The sequence below is a fragment of the Salvelinus sp. IW2-2015 genome, linkage group LG6.1, assembly GCF_002910315.2.
Source record: "Salvelinus sp. IW2-2015 linkage group LG6.1, ASM291031v2, whole genome shotgun sequence".
Classification (NCBI taxonomy): domain Eukaryota; kingdom Metazoa; phylum Chordata; class Actinopteri; order Salmoniformes; family Salmonidae; genus Salvelinus; species Salvelinus sp. IW2-2015.
The window spans coordinates 5,819,230-5,842,703 of NC_036845.1; the positions used below are offsets into that span (position 1 = coordinate 5,819,230).

The window sequence follows — 23,474 nt, forward strand, 5'->3', positions numbered from 1 at the left end:
GACAGAGGGCTTGTAGGCCTGTTGTAAGGCAGGTCCTCACCAGACATCACCGGCATCACAAACCCACCGTCGCTGGACTAGCAAAAAGTGCTCTTCACTGACGTGTCGCGGTTTTGTCTTACCAGGGGTGATGATCAGATTCACRTTTATTGTCGAAGGAATGAGCGTTACACCGAGGCCTGTACTCTGGAGCGGGATCGATTTGGAGGTGGAGGGTCCGTCATGATCTGGGGCGTGTGTCACAGCATCATTGGAGTGAGCTTGTTGTCATTGCAGGCAATCTCAACGCTGTGCATTACAGGGAAGACATCCCCCTCCCTCATGTGGTACCCTTCCTGCAGGCTCATCCTGACATGACCATCCAGCATGACAATGCCACCAGCCATACTGCTCATTCTGTGCGTGATTTCCTGCAAGACAGGAATGTCATTGTTCTGCCATGGCCAACAGAGAGCCCAGATCTCAATCTCTTTGAGCACGTCTGGGACCTGTTGGATGAGGGCTAGGGCCATTCCTCCAAGAAATGTCTGGAAATTTGCAGGTGYCTTGGTGGAAAAGTGGGGTGACCTTTATGGTAGTGGCCAGACGGAAGCCACTCCTCAGTAAAAGGCACATGACAGCCCACTTGGAGTTGGAGCCAAAAGGTACCTAAAGGACTCTCTGAGCATGAGAAACAAGATTATCTGGTCTGATGAAAGCAAGATGGAACTCTTTGGCCTGAACGCCAAGCGTCACGTCTGGAGGAAACCTAGCACCATCCCTACGGTGAAGCATGGTGGTGGCAGCATCATGCTGTGAGGATGTTTTTCAGCGGCAGAGATGGGGAGACTAGTCAGGATCAAGGGAAAGATGACCAGATCAAAGTACAGAGAGATCCTTGGTGAAAACCTGSTCCGGACCTCAGACAAGGGCTGAAGGTTCACCTTTCAACAGGACAACGACCCTAAGCCCACAGCCAAAACAACTTAGGAGTGGCTTCGGGACAAGTCTCTGAATGTCCTTGAATGGCCCAGCCAGAGCCCGGACTTGAACCCGATCGAACATCTCTGGAGAGACCTGAAAATAGCTGTGCAGCGAGGCTCCCCATCCAACCTGACAGAGCTTGAGAGGATCTGCAGAAAAGAAACTCTCAAAATACAGGTGTGCCAAGCTTGTAGCGTCATACCCAAGAAGACTCGAGGCTGTAATTGCTACCAAAGGTGCTTCAACAATGTAAAGGTTCTGAATACTTTGCAAATATGATATTTCAGTTTAAAAAATATATACATTTGCTAACATTTCCAATAAAKAGTTTTTGCTTTGTCATTATAGGGTATTGTGTGTATTTTGATGAGGGGAAAAACTATTTAATACATTTTAGAATAAGGCTGTAACGTAACAAAATATGGAAAAAGTGACGGGGTGTGAATACTTTCCGAATGCACTGTAAACTAAAGTTAGCTAGCTTGGTGGCTTGCAGGAAAAATAACTTACTTAGCTAGCCACCGTATTTCAAATCAAATCAAATGTTATTGGTCACATACACATATTTAGCAGATGTTATTGTGGTTGTAGCGAAATGCTTGTGTTCCTAGCAGATTTGTCAYCTGCCCTGTTGGTGCTGGCATCAGCTGTAGCCAAGCTTCTAGCTAAATCCAACTCTTCGTTTTGAATCCTCTTCACAATACTCCGGTTGAAACATGTATGGTTGAATGTTTCCATGTAGGTAATAGAACATTTAAAAAATGTTCCATCGTCGAATTCGTGTTGATGAGAGGAATCACTTGAAGCCATTGTGGTCTTGTCAGTTCTTTCAGTTTTTCCCAAAGGATTGTGTCTTTAGTGTCCGCCTCCCTTTCAAAAAATAAATAAATAAATCGCTCCTTGGGGGAGAGGCAGTGCCAGAGCACAAAACACCTGTCCCACACCAGTTGTAGTCTTTCAGAGATTGAAAAAAAGGCGTCAGCTTGTATATTTAGCAATTAATCCACTGTCAGGAGCAGCGCTGCAAGACATCCAATGGCTTTATCGAACAAGGACAACCATATCTATACGCACAAAAATGTATAGTGCAATGAATATATTACACAGAACCTTCGCGATATGCCATAAAACAGGATTACATTTATTTTCAGATCTCACCCCCCCATCAATACACCAGAAGCCATCAAAGGGAAGCCCAAACCTGCCTTCCTCCTTGGCAATTATGTGAGAAACACATCTCACTGACCTGGAAATGCCTCGGACATGAAAACAAGCCCAGATTCCTCCAGGGTGAAAATTCCCTTTAAGCAATGGTACCTCAAAATCACTAGCTGTCAGGACAGACAGGGCCATAAATCTTGACTGTCAGGCRGATCAGTAATTATCCTCACTCTCTGTTGAGACTCGTCTGTGTAAATATCTCTGATGTGTTATGTTGTAACTCCATGCTGTTTATTGGGCTTTGTAAAGATCCAATTGTGTAGCTTGCAGTACTATGTTAGAGTGTGTGTGTGTGTGTGTGGTGACTAAGAGAATAAAACTCTGGATATGGACACAACTGCTTGGTTCTTGTCGGACCGCCTGTAGTGGGTCAGATCAAAGCAGAGTCAGCTTAAGTCACTAGCAGATGAGGGCTCAGAAGCCAACCGCTCAGATGGCTTCAGCTAGCCGTTTTTACATGGTTCTTCGAGACAGATTCTAACCTGCTATAGTTGTGATGTTGAGGTACCCTGAAGAGGAGTTTTAGTGCCTTATTGCAAACAGTATGCATGTTTTGGAATATTTTTTTTCTGTACAAGCGTCCATCTTTTCACTCTGTCAATTAGATTAATATTGTAGAGTTTCCTCAGTGTTCTCGAATCACAGCCATTAACCTTTTACTACAGTGGTCTAAATCAGGGTCACACAGAGTTTCTTAGTAGTCTTAAACAAATCTATTTTGAAACAAAAGTATACATCTCACACGTTACGGGCTTGAAAAAGAAGACACCTGTACCATGTCAGATATAGAGTTGACATGTAATAAATGTTGAGTTTGCATCCCAATATTACACTTTGAATACATCACAGAAGACTGAAATAAGACAAAACCATTTGACATGGAAACACTGTATTTTCTGACAAAAAAAAGCTTATTTATTATGAAATTATGAAACTGTTCCAAAGTCACCATTTGCCTCATGGTGAAATCCCTGAGCGGTTTCCTTCCAAATCAAATCAAATCAAATTTTATTTGTCACATACACATGGTTAGCAGATGTTAATGCGAGTGTAGCGAAATGCTTGTGCTTCTAGTTCCGACAATCATGATGAGTTAGGAAGGACGGCTGTATCTTTGTAGTGACTGGGTGTATTGATACACCATCCAAAGTGTAAATAACTTCACCATGCTCAAACGAATATTCAGTGTCTGTTTTTCTTTACTCATCTACCAATAGGTTCACTTCTTTGTGAGGCAATCTGTGTTTGAAATTCGTTGCACGACTGAGGCACCTTACATATTATTGAATGTGTGAATATCTCTGATGTGTTATTTTGTAACGCCATGCTATTTATTGCGGTATGTAAGTATCCAATTGTGTAGTTTGCAGCACCATTGTTAAAAATATATTTTTTATTTAACCAGGCAAGTCAGTTAAGAACAAATTCTTATTTACAATGACGGCCTACCCGGCCAAACCCTAACGATGCTGAGCCAATTGTGCACCGCCCTATGAAACACAGCCTGGAATCGAACCAGGGTCTGTAGTGGCACCTCTAGCACTGAGATGCAGTGCCTTAGACCACTGCACCACTCAGGAGCCCCAATATGCATGTTTAGTTCTATTCTTCTATAGAAACCACAAAAATCACTTCTGGTGCAAATCTGTGTGTGTGTGTGCAACTGTGAGGTGGTGACTAAGAGAATAAAACTCTGGATATGGACAAATCTGCCTGGTTCTTGCCGGACCGCTTGTAGTGGGTCAGACCAAAGTAGAATCAGCGGGCGAGGGCTCAGAAGCCAACCGCTCAGATGGCTCCAGTTGGCCGTTTTAACACAGGTACACAGCGGGAGCGACACCAGTAGCTAGTTAGCGAAGACAACGGGAGTGTCCGTCACCCCCGCCTGCCGAACACTGCTATCCAGCAGTTCTGTTAACGTTACGGCAAGGGCAGGTGCTCCGCAGGCAGGAGCAAATGACACTGTGAGCTAGCTAGTACTCCAGTAATGTTACAGCGACGGCGTCTGTGTATCACAGCTTTCATCACAGCTTGGATAAAGAGAGGGGTGGGGTGGCTGGTATATCTGTTGCATCTGCTATCCAACACATCAGCAGATAAAACATTGCACATTAAAGGTCGACTCAACAATGTGACATAGATGCAGAAAATAAACAGCATAGTGGGCCAATTTCCACAATAACTAAGAGTGTTGAAACGCAATGCTCAACTTCTACGCTGTGAAGGGAACCCGTGCACGTACAGATACTGTGTGACTGTAAGAGCGAGGTCTTGCATCTCACTCTTCTCAAACTCTGCGGTTCTGGTAATGGCAAAGTCATTTCGCTGTCTACCTTTAATTATACTACCATGATGGCATAGCCTAAAAACAAATCTGATAATACTTTTATTTCCATTTTGACCCACATTTTAATCACATAGATGGTCAGGGGAAATCCAGAATATAAAAAAGGGTTACTTATACAAAAGTCACGTGCAGGAACCAATGGGATGCTCAACGGGGGGGGTCCTGCAGATTCAGGAATGCCAACATGCAAGAACGACTCGAGTTGCGGGCCGCAATCACACTATTGACTCTGCCACACACTATTACAGAGTATTATGAAATATATGCAAATTACTTATTCAAAATGTGTAACAGTCACATGAAAAAATAAAACCTACTGTCTTTTTTCTGTGACTGAAATGCACCGAATACAAAATTGTGTGCTGGACACCATTTACAAAAAAACTTTGTCCTGTGTATTTCCAAAATACTTTGTGAGAGTTGGTTGACATTTCCCAGGGGAAAAGTACACTGCTCAAAAAAATAAAGGGAACACTTAAACAACACAATGTAACTCCAAGTCAATCACACTTCTATGAAATCAAACTGTCCACTTAGGAAGCAACACTGATTGACAATAAATTTCACATGCTGTTGTGCAAATGGAATAGACAAAAGGTGGAATGCACATTTGTGGCCTGCTGGAGGTCATTTTGCAGGGCTCTGGCAGTGCACCTCCTTGCACAAAGGCGGAGGTAGCGGTCCTGCTGCTGGGTTGTTGCCCTCCTACGGCCTCCTCCACGTCTCCTGATGTACTGGCCTGTCTCCTGGTAGCGCCTCCATGCTCTGAAATTGTGCAGACAGTGGATGGATAAGAGACACATTTTAATACCATGTGTAGACCGATTACTGAAAATGTGGGCACACTCAGAATGTGCACAAGATCAGGAGACAGGAATAAACCAGGTATAAACAGGGCTCAAAACCATTGCACTCGCCTTTCTTCCAAAACATTTTAGCTCTAAAACTAACCTTGGTATACAGTGCATTCAGAAAGGATTCAGACCCCTTCCCTTTTTCCACATTTTGTTACGTTACAGCCTTATTCTAAAATGATTAAATAMATTTTAAAAATCCCCTCAATCTGCACAGATCACCCCATAATGACAAAGCGAAAACAGGTTTTTAGAAATGTTTGCAAATGTATTAAAAATTAAAAACAGAAATACCCTATTGTTATTTCTTCCACAATGTTCACTCTAAAACAAACCTTAATATAGATGATGGGAATTACAGCTAAAGCAGGCTGGACATGCACGTCCTCAAACTATAGTATGAACATCTAGTTCCAAAATCCATCCTTGATCCCTCATTGTATGCAAAAATCCCCCTCACATGTCATGACAATGATCTTGGCATGTCAACTCCTTAATCTCCTCCTTGAGGAGAATTTCAGTTTAAATTTAAACATGAACACAAATGAACACAGATCATGATCTTTATTTCCGTGAGGATCATTGAAAACATCATGTGTAGAGAGAGATGTAGGCCGACTGTATGACACCAGAACCATGGATATAATGAGGAGTTTTGTTATAAAGCTGATATGACAGCCTATCTTCAACCCTGTAGGATGACCATTACTCTTCAAAAAGGCAAAACAGCATAGCCAATTGAATCAAGGATGCTGATGAGAAGTGATCCTATTAGATGTTATAAGGAACATAAAAGCCTTACATAGTGTATAAAAGTTCTGAAAAGAAATTGGACAATGATTAACCATTATCTAATAAAGAATACACTTGCTAAAATGGACTGCTACACCAGTTCATAAACTACCTCCTAAAGGAAGGAAGGACATTGCTTCTTATTACAGTACCAATAGTATGCTCCATAATGTCACTTAAAACTGAACTAAACCAGAAAACACTATGGACAATAAATAGGCTACATTTCATGTAAAATAACAATTTTTATAGAACAATATTAGGAAATGGAACAGAATGACTAATGATACATTTATTACACATTGTGACAAAAAAAACACAATAATAACAAATTAATATCCTGGAAAATAACTGCCCCAAAAGAAACAAAACAAAAACATGTGACAATAATATAGGCCTATAAAACAATTAAAACTGTGGTCCAGCTTGTTTTCTTCATACTGCATTGAGTCAACAGTAGCAACCCATGTTCATTGGTAAAGCAGTCTAACCAAAAAGATGTCTAAAACCGCTACAAAAATTACTCAGCTTAAATAGCACAATCATTTGTATTGATCATTTTGTGCATCATTCTTACAAGCATACAATTCTTTGTCATTACATTAAATTGTATCTAGGCTTACATGGCACCTAAATAATCTGTTTAAAAACACAGATCAGCAAGAGCCMCTATGCTGGCTGATTCTTGAATTTGATAGGCTTATGGCTGATAATGCACAGTGGAATRTACTGTTGTCAATTGGCATGGCAGCCGATGTGTACCTTGGGTTATGCTTTATCTGTAACGCTCGTCGTCGTAAGGAAGAGTGGACCAAAGCGCAGCGTGGAAAGTGTTCATGATCTTTATTGTCAAGAATCACTCAAACAAAAATAACAAATACAAAAACGAAAGCGAACAGTTCCATCAGGCACAGATACTAAACGGAAAACAACACCCCACAAAACCCAAACGGAAAATGACAACTTATATATGATCCTCAGTCAGAGACAACGATAGATAGCTGCCTCCGATTGGGAACCACACTAGGGAAAAACAACAAAGAAATAGAAAACAGATTCTCCCACCCGAGTCACACCCTGACCTAACCAAACAGAGAATAAATAAGGATCTCTAAGGTCAGGGCGTGACATTATCATAATAACCATACACCAATGTATTATTTGACCACTACATTTACAGTTATATGACATTCATACTCTCTCATTGTAATTTTGCACCACTACAGTTGAAGTGGAAAGACACATAAGCGGCAATATAATCAATTTAATATTAACAATATTACATACTTTTTTCTTAAMATTCTCAKATCAGCAGGTGCCACTCTGGCAGCAGGTAAGATAAGTGTGATCCTGTAATGATTATGTACACTATACACCAGGGTTGGGCTCAATTTAATTTCAATTCAGGAGGTAAATTGAAATTCCCATTCCAATTAATGCTTTTCAATGAGAATAATGTTGTGAATTGGAATTTAAATGGAATTGGCCCCAATCCTGCTACTAAACACCCCATCTCTTACCTGTGGTAAGGCAGCAGAATTTGACTTGGGGCTAGTGCTACAGAACAGCCAATAATCAAAGGATAAATAATATAGAGAAAGATTGTGTAAGAGAGAGCAACAGTTCACATTCCCATCCAGACACACTAAAACACTTAGAAATCGTCATAGGCGACAAGTGGCATTTAAAATCCCCAATGCCCCATGAGACTTTGGTTCGTTTAAAATGCCCAGTTCAGTCAAAAACTAGATTTTCCCGTGTTTTATATACATTTCCAGGTTGGAAATAATACTGTGAAAATTATAATGCTCTTTTAGTATTTGAAAAGACCGCCTGAAATTTCTGGCTGTTTTGGTGGGATGAAATKTTGACCTGCCTGGTGACATCACCAGACAGTAAAAATGTGTTAAAAGATGAATAACAAAGATTTCCAAACATCTCTGCCAATAACAGCTAGTTCAGTTTTCCCCTCCCCAAAAACCATTCCCAGACAATCCTAGACAACCATTTTAATTGAAAACAATAAGGTACTTAACTGTTACCMAGAAATGACTTGATATTGAGATAGAAATGGCTCCATTGGACCTTTAAATCCATGCTTCGTTATTAGCCTAGGTCTGGGCCTCCCAGTCTACAGGTCAAAGACAGATCCTACTCACTATAGTATATCGTTTGATGCTCTCTCACACCTTTTGGTTGTTAGAAACTAATGAGGATTTGTCTTTCCAGCTGTTTCATGAAGCTTTCCATACCTGGGAAGACTAGACAGCCAGACAAACAAACATCCCTCTCGTCACATCTCAGAGGAATCCTCATGTGAAACCCTTTGAGGGTCTGTCTGTGCACTCAGAAGTGCAGTGAGCGAGAATAGTATGGCCAGTTACAATGGCATTAATGGTGGTGGGACACCATAACTAAAGTTCCCTATTGAAACTCAGCCCATTCTCTCCCCAACTATTGGCCAGCTAGAACATTCTCTCAACAACCACTGGCCACCTAGCACGTTCTCTTCCTGCCTATTGGTCAGCTAGAACATTCCCTGCCCAACCATTGGACAGCTAGCACATTCTCTCCATGACTATTGGTGAACTAGTTTTGGGATCATGGCTTGGGCTGGGCCGACAGACAGCCACTGGCACCCAATAGGTCAGCTATCACACTAAGACACTACGTTCAGATCAACCACTCTGGGGCAATGACACTGAAACAACATGGCAACCAACAGAGCAAATATGACATGATGTAGCTAGGTGACAAATGAACAAAAACAACAAAAAAGGCAAGATATTTTTTTTAAGTAGTTCCCTTGGCAAGGTTGCTATGGCAACAACAGCAATGCCAGTTCATATGCATTCCGTGCAGCGGGGTAACTGTGTTACCGTAGTGGGGTATTGTATCATAAAATCTGACTGTTTTCAGCTTATAGTCAGTCAGTCTATGGACAAGGGTAGGGATCTTCCCCAGCCCAAACCATGTGCTTAGTGGTGTGGACAGCAGCAGGCCAGTGCAGAGSGAGTCCCTGTATGCTTCACAGCCMTACATCATACACCTGGCCTTTCTCTCACCCCACCCTCCTCCTCCTCCTCTTCCTCATGCCGTTGGCTCAGTAATCAGTACAGGCTCCAGGCCCGCTGATGCTGAGGGTACGATGATGAAGAAGAGTGGGATGAAGTGGAMGAGGAGAAGTCTGTGGGGCRTAGCTGCTTTCCACACGCACACATTCAGTCCATCTTCTCCTTCTGGACCAGCTTGGGCGCGTCTACAAACTCCCGACCGTTGAAGAGGATGACGCCGGCCGTCACGAAGCTAGCTGTGCCCCAGAACAGCACATACGCCAGGGTCTCCGTCCACGTGTCACCTGAGGGGGGGGGACACGGAGGGTGACTACGGGTAATAACTAGGTACCGGAAAAGTACCCATTGATAGCACATACTTGCCTAGTCAATACCAGTGGAAACAGTGTTGTAAAACAAAGTATGGCAAAATGTGTTTATGGGACYAAATCCTAACTTGAGATCGGTGCAGGTGTAACTAGAATTTTCAAACAAATTCCATGCCCCTATTAGGATTCAATGCAGAATTGACAAGGGAGTCCACTGCGGTCTTACCAGCCATGAGGAGGCAGATGATACACATGGAGAATGCCACAACCATGATAATGGGCAACTAGAGGGGGAGARGGGAAAAAGGAGTTAAATAAGATAACAAAATCTCAATCTACCGCCTGTGACTGAAACAACACATATTGTAGCCAATCAGTACACATAGCACTGATCAGGCCTAGCCAATCAGATCTCACCGTGAGGAACTTCCAGTCTTTGGTCTCATGAAGGGGTGTGGTCATGTCTGCCTCGTCAATGGAATAGTTACCCAGGAACAGATCAATAGAGTCCTGATGATCAGGAGAGATGTCTCAATTATCAGTTACCACACACACGTCAAGGATTTTTTATTACCGTAGTCACATTTACAAAAACATGACTAATAACTGGCGCGCACATGCACAGTAGACACACACACCTGTCTGAAGCCGTCTGAGAAGTTGTTCTTGTAGTATCTGATCATKGAGTTCCAGCCATCCATCACCAGCCCCCATTGTGTCCTCTTCCCTGTTCTGAGACATGAGCAACGCTTCAGTCATCCCTGTCATAATCATCTCTCACACATACTACAAATAATCATCATCATCGTCATCCTCCACCCTTTCCTGAGCACGCTCTTACTCAGAGTTGTCTTCCTGGTTATAACAAAGGTCACAAGCAAAACATCCTACTCCTCCCTGTTCTAAGGGCACCAGTCCATTCAATACTCATCACCAAAACCAGTACAATGTTTTTATGTAGTTCATAGCCAATAATGCATGGCCAATTTCATAGGTGTGTGGGGTGTGACTGACAGTGGGATGGTACTGTGCCAGCAGAAAGACAACTAGTTAACTTCATGGGTGTGGGGTGTGACTGACAGTGGGATGGTACTGTGCCAGCAGAAAGACAACTAGTTAACTTCATGGGTGTGACTGACAGTGGGATGGTACTGNGGGTGTGACTGACAGTGGGATGGTACTGTGCCAGCAGAAAGACAACTAGTTAACTTCATGGGTGTGACTGACAGTGGGATGGTACTGTGCCAGCAGAAAGACAACTAGTTAACTTCATGGATGTGTGGGGTGTGACTGACAGTGGGATGKKACTGTGCCAGCAGAAAGACAACTAGTTCTCTGTCATTGTATAATGGACAAGTTCTATTGGAATCCATAATATCCTCCTACAGCCAGGTGAACTCAGTGACTTCCTGATGGAATGGAGTGCGTTTCTATGAAGAGAGCTAGTCCTGTGCCCTAGGAAACACGTGAGCCCCTCTCTCTCACCTTGTGAAGTCCGTCTTCAAGGCCCCTGTGCCAGCATACTGCTTGGCACACGCATTGGCATTGTCTGCCCACGCTGCAGCGAGCAAGGGTGAGAGAGGGAAAGGGGGGTGGAAGAAAGAGAAAACAACAGATTTAGTCAGTGGAAAAAGGGGAGGATTTCAATCATGTTAATAAACCATAGTGTTGGAATAATCTCATAAGGAAGACAATGCTGTGCTCGTGCTGGCAGAGGGGTAGGAAAGTGTGCAGATTTCAGCTGAGGATCACCATTTTTGTAGATCTTCTCGAAGTCGGCCTGATCTTCAATCCTCTGGCCCATGTGGAGAACTCCCAGTCGCTGCAAATAAACAAAGATGTGTGGTGAGATACTGCAGTGGCCTGACCACAGGGGGCAAGGTGGAACCAAGGTGGTTGCCATCAGATTCAGCACTGTTGTTTACCAGAAAGACCTTGATGCAACTGCACCTTCATCACCCTGTGGGTCAACCAGCAGCCTAACTACTATTAATACATGTTTCAATGACAGTTTAACCCACAGTGCTAAAACAGTTGAATAAAACACAATGGTACCTGAAGTATTTATTGTACCTGGGTGAGATGAGACCTGATTTTTTTTTACAGCCCACATAGKGTCAGATAACTAAAACAGCCCACAGTCAAAGTCCACAGAGACAGCAGCTTTAGTCAGAGGCCTTCAACATAGCGTTTGGATTTTYCAGTCTCTGTTTTGTCGGTTTGTTGCTCATTTGCAAATGTGGGTCAAGTGTGTCGAAGAAGCAGAAGTTGTGAAACGTATGACTTCGTCAAGTCAAAGGTCTTTTAGGTCAAAATGGACGAGCTCCTCCTAAAATGTAGTTTGCCATTAAGATTTTTACCATTGCTTTTACAGAATGTAAAAGGGGAGGCTAGGTCTACACCTTTATTGAACAGTAAAACTCCTGAGGTGGAACAGAGAGGAACATGACATTGCCCATTATGTCAAAGACAGATAGTGTGTCTAGATGTGATGTGGTAGAAGTGTATAGATCAGGGATGTCAAACTCATTCCATGGAGGGCCTAGTGTCTACTGGTTTTTGTTTTTTCCTTGCAATTAAGACCTAGACAAGCAGGTGTGGAGAGTTCATTACTAGTTAGTGGTCTTAATTCATCAATCAAGTACAAGGGAGGAGAGAACCCGCTGCCACTTGGCCCTCCGTGGAATGAGTTTGACACCTGTGGTCTAGATGGATGTGGTAGGAGTGTCTAGAACTAGTGGGAATATATATATATATATATATATATATAAATAAAATGGACATGTCTAGTCAGTGTGGGCGTGTCTGGTTGGTGGTTCCCACCTCCAGCTGTGACTGCAGTGARCGTCGTGCCAGCAGACTCTGGATGACGTTGGTACGGTCCAGACAGTCCATGCAGTTACTGCGGAACATCCCTTCCTGTTGCACCAGAACGTTCCCATCCACATCAACCAGGAAGTACCTGACCAAACAATCAAACAATTTGATTCCTATTTGATTTTACAATAACATTTGTCACAAAACAAATCAGCAAACCACAGAGATGAACTGCCCCCCMAAAAACAAAGTACACAAAGACAGAATAACATGGCCGGCCACGCAGACTAAATACTTACCCATACTCATCCTGCATCTCTGTCACCATATCGACTAAGATCTGCAGGCGATGCCACCTCATCCGACTGCATTCCTTGTGGAAGTCAAACGCTATGTACCTAGAGGTGCACGGTACAGGGAGGAGAGTTATGTAAAACACAAATCATTTTCTTCATTTGGAGTTTCAGGGCTTTAGACAGAATGTTCACCCTAAACAAAATACATGGATGACGTTAGAAGAAGACGGGCATAGTGGGATCAGAATGAATGATGGGGAAAAGCTATAGTCCTTACTTGACCATGCCGTTGCCCAAGCTGGACACCATTTTGTCAAAGGCCTGTTCCAATTGCTTCTCTGAGCCTTTCTGGTCGATCAGATTTAAAATCACTTGCTTTCCATAAATGATGATCTGCGAGTCAAAATGCCTTTGGAAGCCATCCAGCTGTGAAAGCAGGACAGGACAATAAAAGGTAAGAAAGACTTGACTCAGTATAGTAATACTCAATATCACATACCTCTACTGTATTTAAATGACTACTACTACTGTACATTAAAATGTTTTTACATTTGAACATTAAATATGAAAAATGATATGAATATTGTAACAGGTAACTTACATGGTCAATGGTTTTGCTGATCTGAGGTTTTGGTTTGTACTTGAGGTTGGGTCTTTGGGACCAGTAGAAGGGGATGGAGCCTCGGGTCTGTACGAATGAGGCCTTGCCCCCGCTGTACTGGACAATCTGCTCTGTCTCCACAAAGTTAGCTGCATGACCCTCTGAGTCAATGCCTGATGGACCAAATAGACATTATGTAATGATCCGTCTGAATAAGGAGTGTTTGACAGTAAAACTATAAAAGAAGTGGACAGGCCAATATTATCCACAAAGGGCTGGTGTGTGTGCAGGGTTTTGTTCCAACCCAGCTGTAAAACACCTGATTCCACTAATCAAAATATTGATTGAAGACCCAGCTAGCATTTAACGTTCTGAGAACCATGTTTCTTAGAGCTTGGTGAGAGTGTGGTTGTCCTATGGTTATTTTGCAAAAAACCTTCCCACAACTTTCCGGGAATGGTGCAGGATAGTTCATTGCTTGGAAAATTCTCAGCACATTTAAGGAAGGGGAAAAAAAGGAGAAAAAAAGTATTTACTTGGTATTTCATTACCTTAACAGAACATTTCCTAAAAGTTCAAACCTGGTTACATTGAATTTCAATGTTTGTAATGTTCTAGGAACGTTTTCCAAGTGGTTTGACATTGGGAATAATTCTAATTATGAACTAAAATGAACAACTTTGTATTTGTTAGAAAAATATATGGCATATATCGCCTCCATCCTGGTGGCGCAGTGGACTAATTCCATGGATCGAGAACAGAAGAGCATAGGTTTGAATCTCACCTACGCCATGCCACAATAAAAAAAGAAACACGTTTGAATGATTAATGCCTAAGCATATGAATTTCCATGTGTCCTATCTGTGCACAAAACAGTTAACCCAAACTAAGATAGCAGTGTTAAAAGTCCAATTGAAACATTTGCTCAGAACGTTAATAAAACCTAACAGGAAAACTTTCAGGGAACCATAGTAAAACATTCTCAGAACCTCCCTACAAACAAAAAATGTACGTTGATGACAGCTTTGCACAGCCTTGTCATTCTCTCAACCAGCTTCATGAGGTAGTTACCTGGAATGCATTTCAATTAACAGGTGTGCATTGTTAAAAGTTCATTTGTGGAATTTCTTTCCTTCTTAATGCAGTTGTGTTGTGACAAGGTAGGGGTGGTATACAGAAGATAGCCCTATTTGGTAAAATACCAAGTCCATATCATGGCAAGAACAGCTCAAATAAGCAAAGAGAAACGACAGTCCATCAATACTTTAAGACACGAAGATCAGTTAATGCGGAAAATTAAGAATTTTGAAAGTTTCTTCAAGTGCAGTTGCCAAAACCAGCAAGCGCTATGATGAAACTGGCTCTCATGAGGACCGCCACAGGAAAGACCCAGAGTTAGCTCTGCTGCAGAGGAAAAGTTCATTAGAGTTAACTGCACCTCAGAAATTGCAGCCCAAATAAATGCTTCAGAGTTCAAGTAACAGACACATCTCAACGTAAACTGTTCAGAGACTGCGTGAATCAGGACTTCAAGCTCAAATTGCTGCAAAGAAACCACTACTAAAAGACAYCAATGAGAAGGAGACATGCTTGGGCCAAGAAACAGAAGCAATGGACATTAGACCAATAGAAATCTGTCTTCTGCTCTGATGAGTCCAAATTTCAGATTTTTGGTTACAACCGCTGTGTCTATGTGAGACGCAGAGTAGGTGAACGTACGATCTCTGCATGTGTGGGCCCCACCGTGAAGCATGGAGGAAGTGTGATGGTGTGGAAGTGCTTTGCTGGTTACACTGTCTGTGATTTATTTAGAATTCAAGGTCACACTTAACCAGCATGGCTACCACAGCATTCTGCAGCGATACACCATCCCATCTGGTTTGCGCACCATCCCATCATTCTTTTCTTTTTAAACAGGACAATGACCCAATTCACCTCCAGGCTGTGTAAGGGCTATTTGACCAAGAAGGAGAGTGATGGAGTGCTGCATCAGATGACCTGGCCTCCACAATCACCCAACCTCAACCCAATTGATGGTTTGGACCGGAGAGTGAAGGAAAAGCAGCCAACAAGTGCTCAGCATATGTGGGCACTCCTTCAAGACTGTTGGAAAAGCATTCCTCATGAAGGTGGTTGAGAAAATGCCAAGAGTGTGTAAAGTTGTCATCAAGGCAAAGGGTGGCTACTTTTAAGAATCAAAATTATATTTTGATTTGTTTAATTAACACTTTTTTGGTTACTACATGATTCCATGTGTTATTTCATAGTTTTGATGTCTTCACTATTATTCTACAACAAGGAAAAACCCTTGAAAGAGTAGGCGTGTCCAAACTTTTGACTGGTAATGTATGTATTACTGTTTGGCTGGAACAAAACCCCCTGTACGCACAATGGTCCACTGTGGAAAAGATTGTACATCATCCAATTTGTAAGTCGCTCTGGATAAGAGCGTCTGCTAAATGACTTAAATGTAAATGTAAATGATCCCTGCTCTAGTCAGAAAGCTCCAGTTAGACGTGCTGGTGGATGTGGAGTCAGTCACCTCTGACGTAGTAACGCACTCCAGCCCTGAAGCAGCTCCGCCTGGAGATGATGTTCCAGTCAAAGATCTTCCCATTGATGCAGCAGGACTTCATAATGATGACTGCACAACACATGGTTAGGGACCACACGGTCTTAACCTTAAAAGTCTAACTTTACCTCCTGAATTCAACTTTTATCTGCCTCCTTTTCAGAAAATGTTTGAGTGATGTGATGTTTAGAAAAGTGGGCTCCATCATATTATGTCAATGGATCCATATTCCATTGTCTGTAAATACAATATCCCTAATTTCCCAATTATAATGCGACCTATATGAATCTCTAGCTCCCCCTTGTGGCTAAAGGAGCAAACCGCAAGTTCACCTGATATACATGGTCTGTATGTTTTTCTCAGGGAAAAGAATGACAAGACTAATCCAGAGTAATGGGGGAATCACTAGCTGGTTTACATCCAGTCACTCAGACCGCTAAACCCCATGCAAAATGTGAGCGTGAAAATGACCATGTGATCTAGTGTGTTGTGCACACATGCAACTGATCACAGAGGGTAGATTTCCAACTATTTACAGATTACAGGGTTTAAACTGCAATGCTGTTTAACAGTTCAGTCACTCTAAACAACCGCCCTGTGAATGACATATCTCACATGGGCAATATCTGTTGTCTTACAGGAAGTGGTAATGAGGTCTTCCTGTTTATGAGAATTGAAGAGTGGGAAAAGTCTTCATCTGGAGTTTGTAACMAAAAAAAACAAAAAAACATGAAAGGATACAGCCGTGGACAACTGGGTAAGCAAACCTGTGCAGCTGTCAAGAGAAGAACAGAGACAATACAGTTTAGAAAGATCATACGATCTGTACTGGAGCGTATTCATTTTATATTTACCACAAGTGGTTAACACGTGTCAGTTCTGTCCTTACCTCTGGCTGTGGCATGAATTCTCTCAACAGGTGACCATTCCACACAAACCGTTGATCTGCCTAAAAACGAGGGCAAGAAAACAACACATCTTTGTTTCCACATGCCCTGCATAGGAAATGTCTGCATCTGTACAGGACACAAGTACAAACGCATTACTCGTGTTTTCATGAATGTATCTCCAAATGAAAACATGTTTTTACATTATTTTCCTCCCTCGTGTGTGTATATATATATATATATATATATATATATATATATCCCCTCATTCTCTCACCCTTTCCAGTAGGCTCATCTCCTGGAACTCAGGGCTGGTGTTGGCAAGTCTCTGCAGAGTGTGGGTCAGGTCGTAGTCTGTAGCAAAGTAGAAGCCATCTGTGAGCAGAACACTGTTGATCATGGACAGGAAGGCTTTGTTGTCCTGCATCTGATGAGGTTAGAGGTCAAAGATAGGTCAGGTGGCAGGTTGAACAAGGAAAGCAGAAAGGTCAAAGGTGAGAGGTCAGGAGGCAGGTTGACCAAGGAAAGCACAGAGGTGAGAGGTCAGGAGGAATGTTTAAGAMGCAAAGCAAAACAGAAGTTAGGTGGAACAATGGTTAGAAAGTATCGGATGACCACTATCCTTCTAAAATAATATATTACAAGAAATATAAACTTATATACTATAAATAACATCTCCTCCACCAGTACTGCAACTAGAAGCCAACATAGAGATGCTCACTAATAGAGAAACACTTGTCTAGACTTGGGGACAGAACAGAGTGTTCTTGTAACAGCTACATGATGATGATACCGTCTGAATGCAGTACTTGTTCTGTCTGTGAGAAGGGGTCTCTTTCTCTTTGCCCTTCACATACACTTGACTTTCCACAGACACACTGTCTGTCGTTGACCGGCACCATAGCAAATTCAACACATGGCATCTATGTCAGCTCAGATGCCTAGCATTCTCAGTCCAATATGCTGCTTTCATATTGGTCAGGCTAGGGTTTTCGACTGGTCAGCATCCACATMAAAAMAAMMCACTGTCATTAACAAGGAATCATTGTGAAACGCTTTCTCCTTGGCCTGAAACATCCACAGTCATGTTGAGCTTGGGTGCTTGTGGTTGTGGGCTGGCACTGGGGCCCAAACTCACACCTCCCTACCTGGTTTTCTGTCAGGTGCAGCACAGTCTTCTTGTAAGAGATAACGTCAAAGTCCATAGCCTTCCACACGGCATGGCCCAACAGGTCACCCACCTTCTTCTTCTTTGTGATAACGATGAGGTACGTGCCTGGGGAGGGTAGGCAGAGGGGCACAGGTGTCGCTAAAGTAAACACTCAMCCTGTTGAGAACATTTGTGTGTACACAGGTAAAGTCTTCTCAATGGATAATTTTACAGAGTGCAAGAATGAACCTACCTGCCACCAGACGGATAGTTCCCATGATCCCACATATTGGCCTGGTGACCGCATGGGGAGGAATGTCCTTCCTCACTAGAGGGACAAAGACAAATAATCATTTTTTTAAATTTTATTACATTTTAGTCATTTTAGCAGACACGCTTATCCAGAGTGATTTACAGTAGTGAGTGCATACATTTTCATACTTTTTTCGTACTGGTCTCCCATGGGAATCAAACCCACAACTCTGCGGTTGCAAGTACAGTGCTCTACCAACTGAGGCACATCATTTTTTCATTGCCTTTATGATCACAAACCAACGTTCGCTTATCTTTCAGTTCGCTGCAGCTAGCGACTGGAAGGAGCTGCAACAAACACTCAAAACTGGACAGTTATCTCAATCTCTTCATTCAAAGACTCAATCATGGACTCTTACTGACAGTTGTGGCTGCTTTGCGTGGTGTATTGTTGTCTCTACCTTCTTGCCCTTTGTGCTGTTGTCTGTGCCCAACAATGTTGGTACCGTTTTGTGCTGCTGCCATGTTGTATTGCTACCATGTCGTTGTCATGTTGCTACCATGCTGTGTTGTCATGTGTTGCTGCCATGCTATGTTGTTGTCTTAGGTCTCTCTTTATGTAGTGTTGCGTTTATCGCTCGTCGTGACGTGTTCTGTCCTATTTTTAATCTTTTGGTAGGCCGTCATTGTAAATAAGAATTTGTTCTTAACTGACTTAACTGACTTGCCTAGTTAAATTAAAATATATACAATGGACTTGGTCAGCATAAGACAGTATCATGCCATGATGATATAAAACACACACACACACACACACACACACACACACACACACACACACACACACACACACACACACACACACACACACACACATAGGCCTACTCAACATACCAGTGAGGATCATTTCTGTGGACACCCTGTCAATGGACAGTACATCATTGGAGCCGTCATCACATGCCTCAATGTAAAACTTCTCTGGGGTAGTGTGCCTATAGGGGGGAGAGTGGGCACAGAGGAAGGAGATACAAAATCAGTGACCTTAGTAGACGAACATCTGGCATGGTGATGCCTTATACAAAGGGAAAACATTGGCTTGATTTGGCAAACGTTCAACTTAGTTAGTGGTTAACGTCACCACAAGCTAGCACACACATACTAGCTACTCACTAACTGGCTCAATGGGCTAACTAACGTTAACAGCTAAGCTAACTCAATTTTTGAGCTAGCTAGCTGCTTCATCAACAAGATCGATTGCATTCTACCACTCATTAAATCGAAAGGCAGATGGCTAAATAAGTACTGTTACGGACAACACAACTACACATCCTTGACATAACTGTAAGCTAGCTACAATACTGTAAACTTAAACAAATCCCACATACGAATGACTGCAGCCTGTAATTGCTGTTGAACGTTAGCTAACAAGTTTATCATCTGCTAGCTAAGTTAACTCTAGTCTTACACCTACGGCAATTTTCTCTCGTTAGCTAACTAGTTTATCATCTGCTAGCTAGCTCTTGTCTTACACCTACGRCAATTTTCTCTCATCAAATGATGTCAATGTTTTCAGAAAAGTTGTACTAGCTAGCTTCTGAAAATAAGACTGAAAACGATATATATTTTCAAGACTTACAGRTTAAATTTCTCGTAGGCGGTCGCCATCTTTAGAGGTCTGACCTAGTGACGTGTCAATGAATGTGCACATTGTATATTATGGCTGGACTGGAGTTCGCGTCCAGGGCCAGACATTTAGCATCGTAGTAAATTTGCAAACTATGATAAAGTATAGGCAGCAACTTATTATGTATCACACACAAATACATTATTTGATCAAAGTTACAGTTTAGTAATCGTAGTATCACTGTACGAATCCTCACATCAGATCATGAAAACTTTATAATCCGACAATCCTTATGCCATTTTCAGCGGGCTAGTGGCGCAATGGATAACGCGTCTGACTACGGATCAGAAGATTCTAGGTTCGACTCCTGGCTAGCTCGGTTCKYTTTTCTCTCCAGATCTTCTGTTATTTTTCTCCGAAGATGAACCTATAGGTTGTTTGTTGTCATGATTAAGGAATACATTWTTCTTTGTTTCGATGGTATCATGACTTGTTTGATTGAGTTCGACTCTTGGCTGACTCTGATCTTCCGATTCAGAACTTTTCCTCGCCTAGGGGCTACTGCATATTTGATTCTGCCCTGCCGCGAATTTGTTGAAAAAACATCGCTGTCTGGTTTAACGTTACTGCTCATATTAAAATTGATCAAACTTTTGTATTCTATATGTTTTTGTGTGTCCTAATAGCCTCAAAGGGWCAATCAGCAGTAGATATATCCATACATTAATGCTCTGTACCCATTGATCCTTGAAGAATATAATTTATATTCTTCAAGAATCAATGGGAATCAATCAATTTATACAACTGTCGTACCCCATCAGAACCAAAAATATAAGTTTGTTTTACTCAATCTTTTTAAAAACAAAGTAAATGTTAATAAACACTGTGTAGCCTCAAAACATGGATAAAAACAAATTCTGCATCCATAGCTATGTCTATGAATRTGAGAGGGATTACATTTCTCCAGCCCAATCCCTCCATTTTTTACTGAAACAGTGGTGGGGMSTCGCTTTGTTTTCGTTGCAACTGCTGATTGGCCCTTTAAGGCTGCATTTATTTGGAATATCCTAAATACCYGTGTAAAGATATACCTACCACAGGTGTGCAAAAGCTTTTGTTGTATACAGGCTACTTGTTCATGAAGAAGAGGCAGACAATTTGACAATCTAATACAATGCATTTATTTTTGTTAAATATTTGATATGGACATCTCTCAAATCATTTTTAAATACAGTAAACTACTGGAATACTTCACATACGTCATATACTTTGAACAAATGATTAATGACCATGGGATTTTTTTTAAACAAGGATAAATATAATAAATCATGAAATATGATAGACTAAGCCTACTGAAACTTAATCATTTAGAGTCAYTTTTTTATCACTACAAACCAAAATGGGTTATCAGGGGTTGTTCATAGATATTGATTTCGGGGGTTTATTGGAATAGAATAAACCTAGTTATCTATTTACTTAGGTGGTAATTGTGTACAGGGATTTTGGAAACATTGTTAACCCAGACATAACTGCCATTTTTGGGTTAATAATCTAATAGAAAGTATATTCTATGAGTGGTGTGTGACAGAGGACAGTAGGAATATTAGCCCAGTATCAGTGTTGGGAACAGAACATCCAGGGTTCATTTAACAATAGAAATGTAATACTAATACAACATGATTCCCACTGACATGGAATAATAAAGGACCATGTGCAGTATGTGTATTAAATTCCTAACTTAGACTTTCTAGACACTGCCTGCATATTAGCWAAAATGAGTAATGAAAGTATTTCTAGTAAAAAATGTAATGGAAACACACCTTCATAACCCACACACAGAGACATACAACAAAACTGGGCAATTGCTCTATTAAGCTATGCAAACTATTTCTACTGTATCAGTATCTACAAATACATTGATTCAAACTGAGCAACTGAAATTGGTGGCACACAAAGGGGAAAATGAAGATCAGGATATTTACACAAGCACATGAAATGCATATTTATTTACACACAATGCACCTAATTGAGACTATAAATTGTATTGTTATAATTCCATGCTTAATTGTTTTGGTATCAGTCATTAAAATACAACTGTGCTTTGGCATTGGTATTTAAATATATATATATTTAAAATAAAACGTTTGTTATTTCCAGAGTATTAACATTCGTGTCAGATGAAAGTTCAACACTTTACAACTAATAAACAATGTCTTCAATAGAGAAATAGATTTTTCCATAAAAAATAATAACAGGTCTATCTCATTTACAAGCACACTCCCGCACATGCACACACGCAATCAATCAATCAATCAATCAATCAACCAATCGCACAATTAACCCTAACAGAGACCTCACTTACATCAGAGATGTACAGTAAAGGCACGCATTATCATTCAAACCATTATAGACAGCTTTTTTTGGGGCAGATTGGTTGTGGTTGGTTATTGGCAGTTAGTTCAGAGGGCCACCTGGTGGCACCATGCACTAGATCCTAAAACTAGAACTGGTGCTGGTAGGAGGCAGCGGTGGGCGAGGCGCAACCCGGCTCGATGTGCTTCAGGTGGCAGGCGTGGCAGAGGAGGTGGCCGTCCAGCGGGTAGCAGCGGTGCACCTCCTCGTCGTTCAGCTCCATCTGACAGTCCTACAGACCAACACAGAGGGATGAGGTAGATAAAAGGGAAAAGCCTATAAAATAAATCTAATAACACTTGAAATTTACCCCAAAAGGTGATTGTGATTCCATCTACATCTATCTGATTCTATGGGATCTGAACTGCAAAATATGCATTCAAAATGCTGGTTTAAAATACATATTTGTCTATATTCCAGAGGTATAGCTATCTACGCCAGCAAGGTGAATTGTGGGCCATTCTCTCCTCCAATGTAAACATCTTTGAGTAGAACAAAACCTTGTCAAAGGCAAAAGAACATAAAGGGATTCTTAAATCCCCTTGAATTGCCCAGCAGGCTTGGCAGACTAAACACTGTATGAGAAGGGCAGTGGGTGTCCTCTTTCCACTCCTATTAATTGTTTAACTGGCTTCCACAGTGGAGCTATTCAGAGAGAGAGATCCTCAAAAGCTCTCGTCTCCACTCGGCTTACTGTTGTTTGTTTTCAAGTGCTCTCCGAACTCCATAAGTCAATCAAATGCTGTTGAGGCGGGAGTCAGGAGAAGAGGCACTTGAGGAGAATCATCAGACAGTGTTGACGAGCGAAGCAAATTAACATGTGCTTGAGCTCCTCTTTCTAGCTCGCAATTAGTACCAAGACTGTAATTAAGCACTGGGACCACCTTGTCTATGATCTGTGTGCAGTAAATAGCTTTCCAGCATCTCTCTAACGTTTATTTTAAAAGACTAAATGATGACTGAAATATGGAGTTCTTGATATGATGAGAAGGCTGACATATGGTATAGGATCTACCCCCTGGTATTTAAGCACATTCATGTGGAGATCTAATGAGGCATTTTTTTGTGGATATACTTTTTTTGTGGATATACTAAGATGACAGCTTTAACATTTAGTCTTGTCACCAACAACACAGAACATCCAGTCTCTACAAGGATATAGGGAAAACAACAAGGAAATAGAAAAGGGAATTTGTATCTTAATGTTTACCCACTTCACAGTGATAGCACTCCACGTGGTAGTCTTTATCCATGGATACCACTCGGATGGTTTCATCAGAGCCCTGTGGAGACAAACAGACAGC

General features: G+C 41.6%; 3 protein-coding genes and 1 non-coding gene across 4 annotated transcripts in view; 2 read left to right on the top strand and 2 right to left on the bottom strand.

Moving 5' to 3' along the window:
• The window catches only part of znrf2b (zinc and ring finger 2b), a 261,841-nt gene that overhangs the window by 151,859 nt on the left and 86,508 nt on the right, over positions 1–23,474 (top strand). The window lies entirely within an intron of this gene.
• LOC111964928 (phosphatidylinositol-3-phosphatase SAC1-B) lies at positions 7,006–19,838 on the bottom strand. Its single transcript, XM_023988801.3, has 18 exons — positions 19,771–19,838; positions 19,029–19,126; positions 18,136–18,210; positions 17,881–18,008; positions 17,010–17,159; positions 16,735–16,794; positions 16,587–16,620; positions 15,816–15,917; positions 13,274–13,446; positions 12,950–13,098; positions 12,676–12,774; positions 12,383–12,521; positions 11,312–11,381; positions 11,045–11,117; positions 10,198–10,291; positions 9,977–10,069; positions 9,786–9,843; positions 7,006–9,535 (listed from the first exon to the last, which is right to left on the bottom strand). Exons 1-18 carry the CDS (start codon positions 19,797–19,799, stop codon positions 9,399–9,401), a joined length of 1,761 nt encoding a protein of 586 aa, XP_023844569.1. The 5' UTR covers positions 19,800–19,838; the 3' UTR covers positions 7,006–9,398.
• Positions 20,065–20,137, top strand: trnar-acg (transfer RNA arginine (anticodon ACG)). The gene has a single exon. It is a non-coding gene; the product is annotated as a tRNA-Arg (tRNA).
• The window catches only part of LOC111964929 (Wilms tumor protein 1-interacting protein), a 47,998-nt gene continuing 45,447 nt past the window's right edge, over positions 20,924–23,474 (bottom strand). Inside the window, 2 exon segments of the mRNA XM_023988803.2 lie at positions 20,924–22,402; positions 23,385–23,453. Coding sequence (XP_023844571.2) covers positions 22,259–22,402; positions 23,385–23,453 — 213 coding nt within the window. The 3' untranslated portion in view covers positions 20,924–22,258.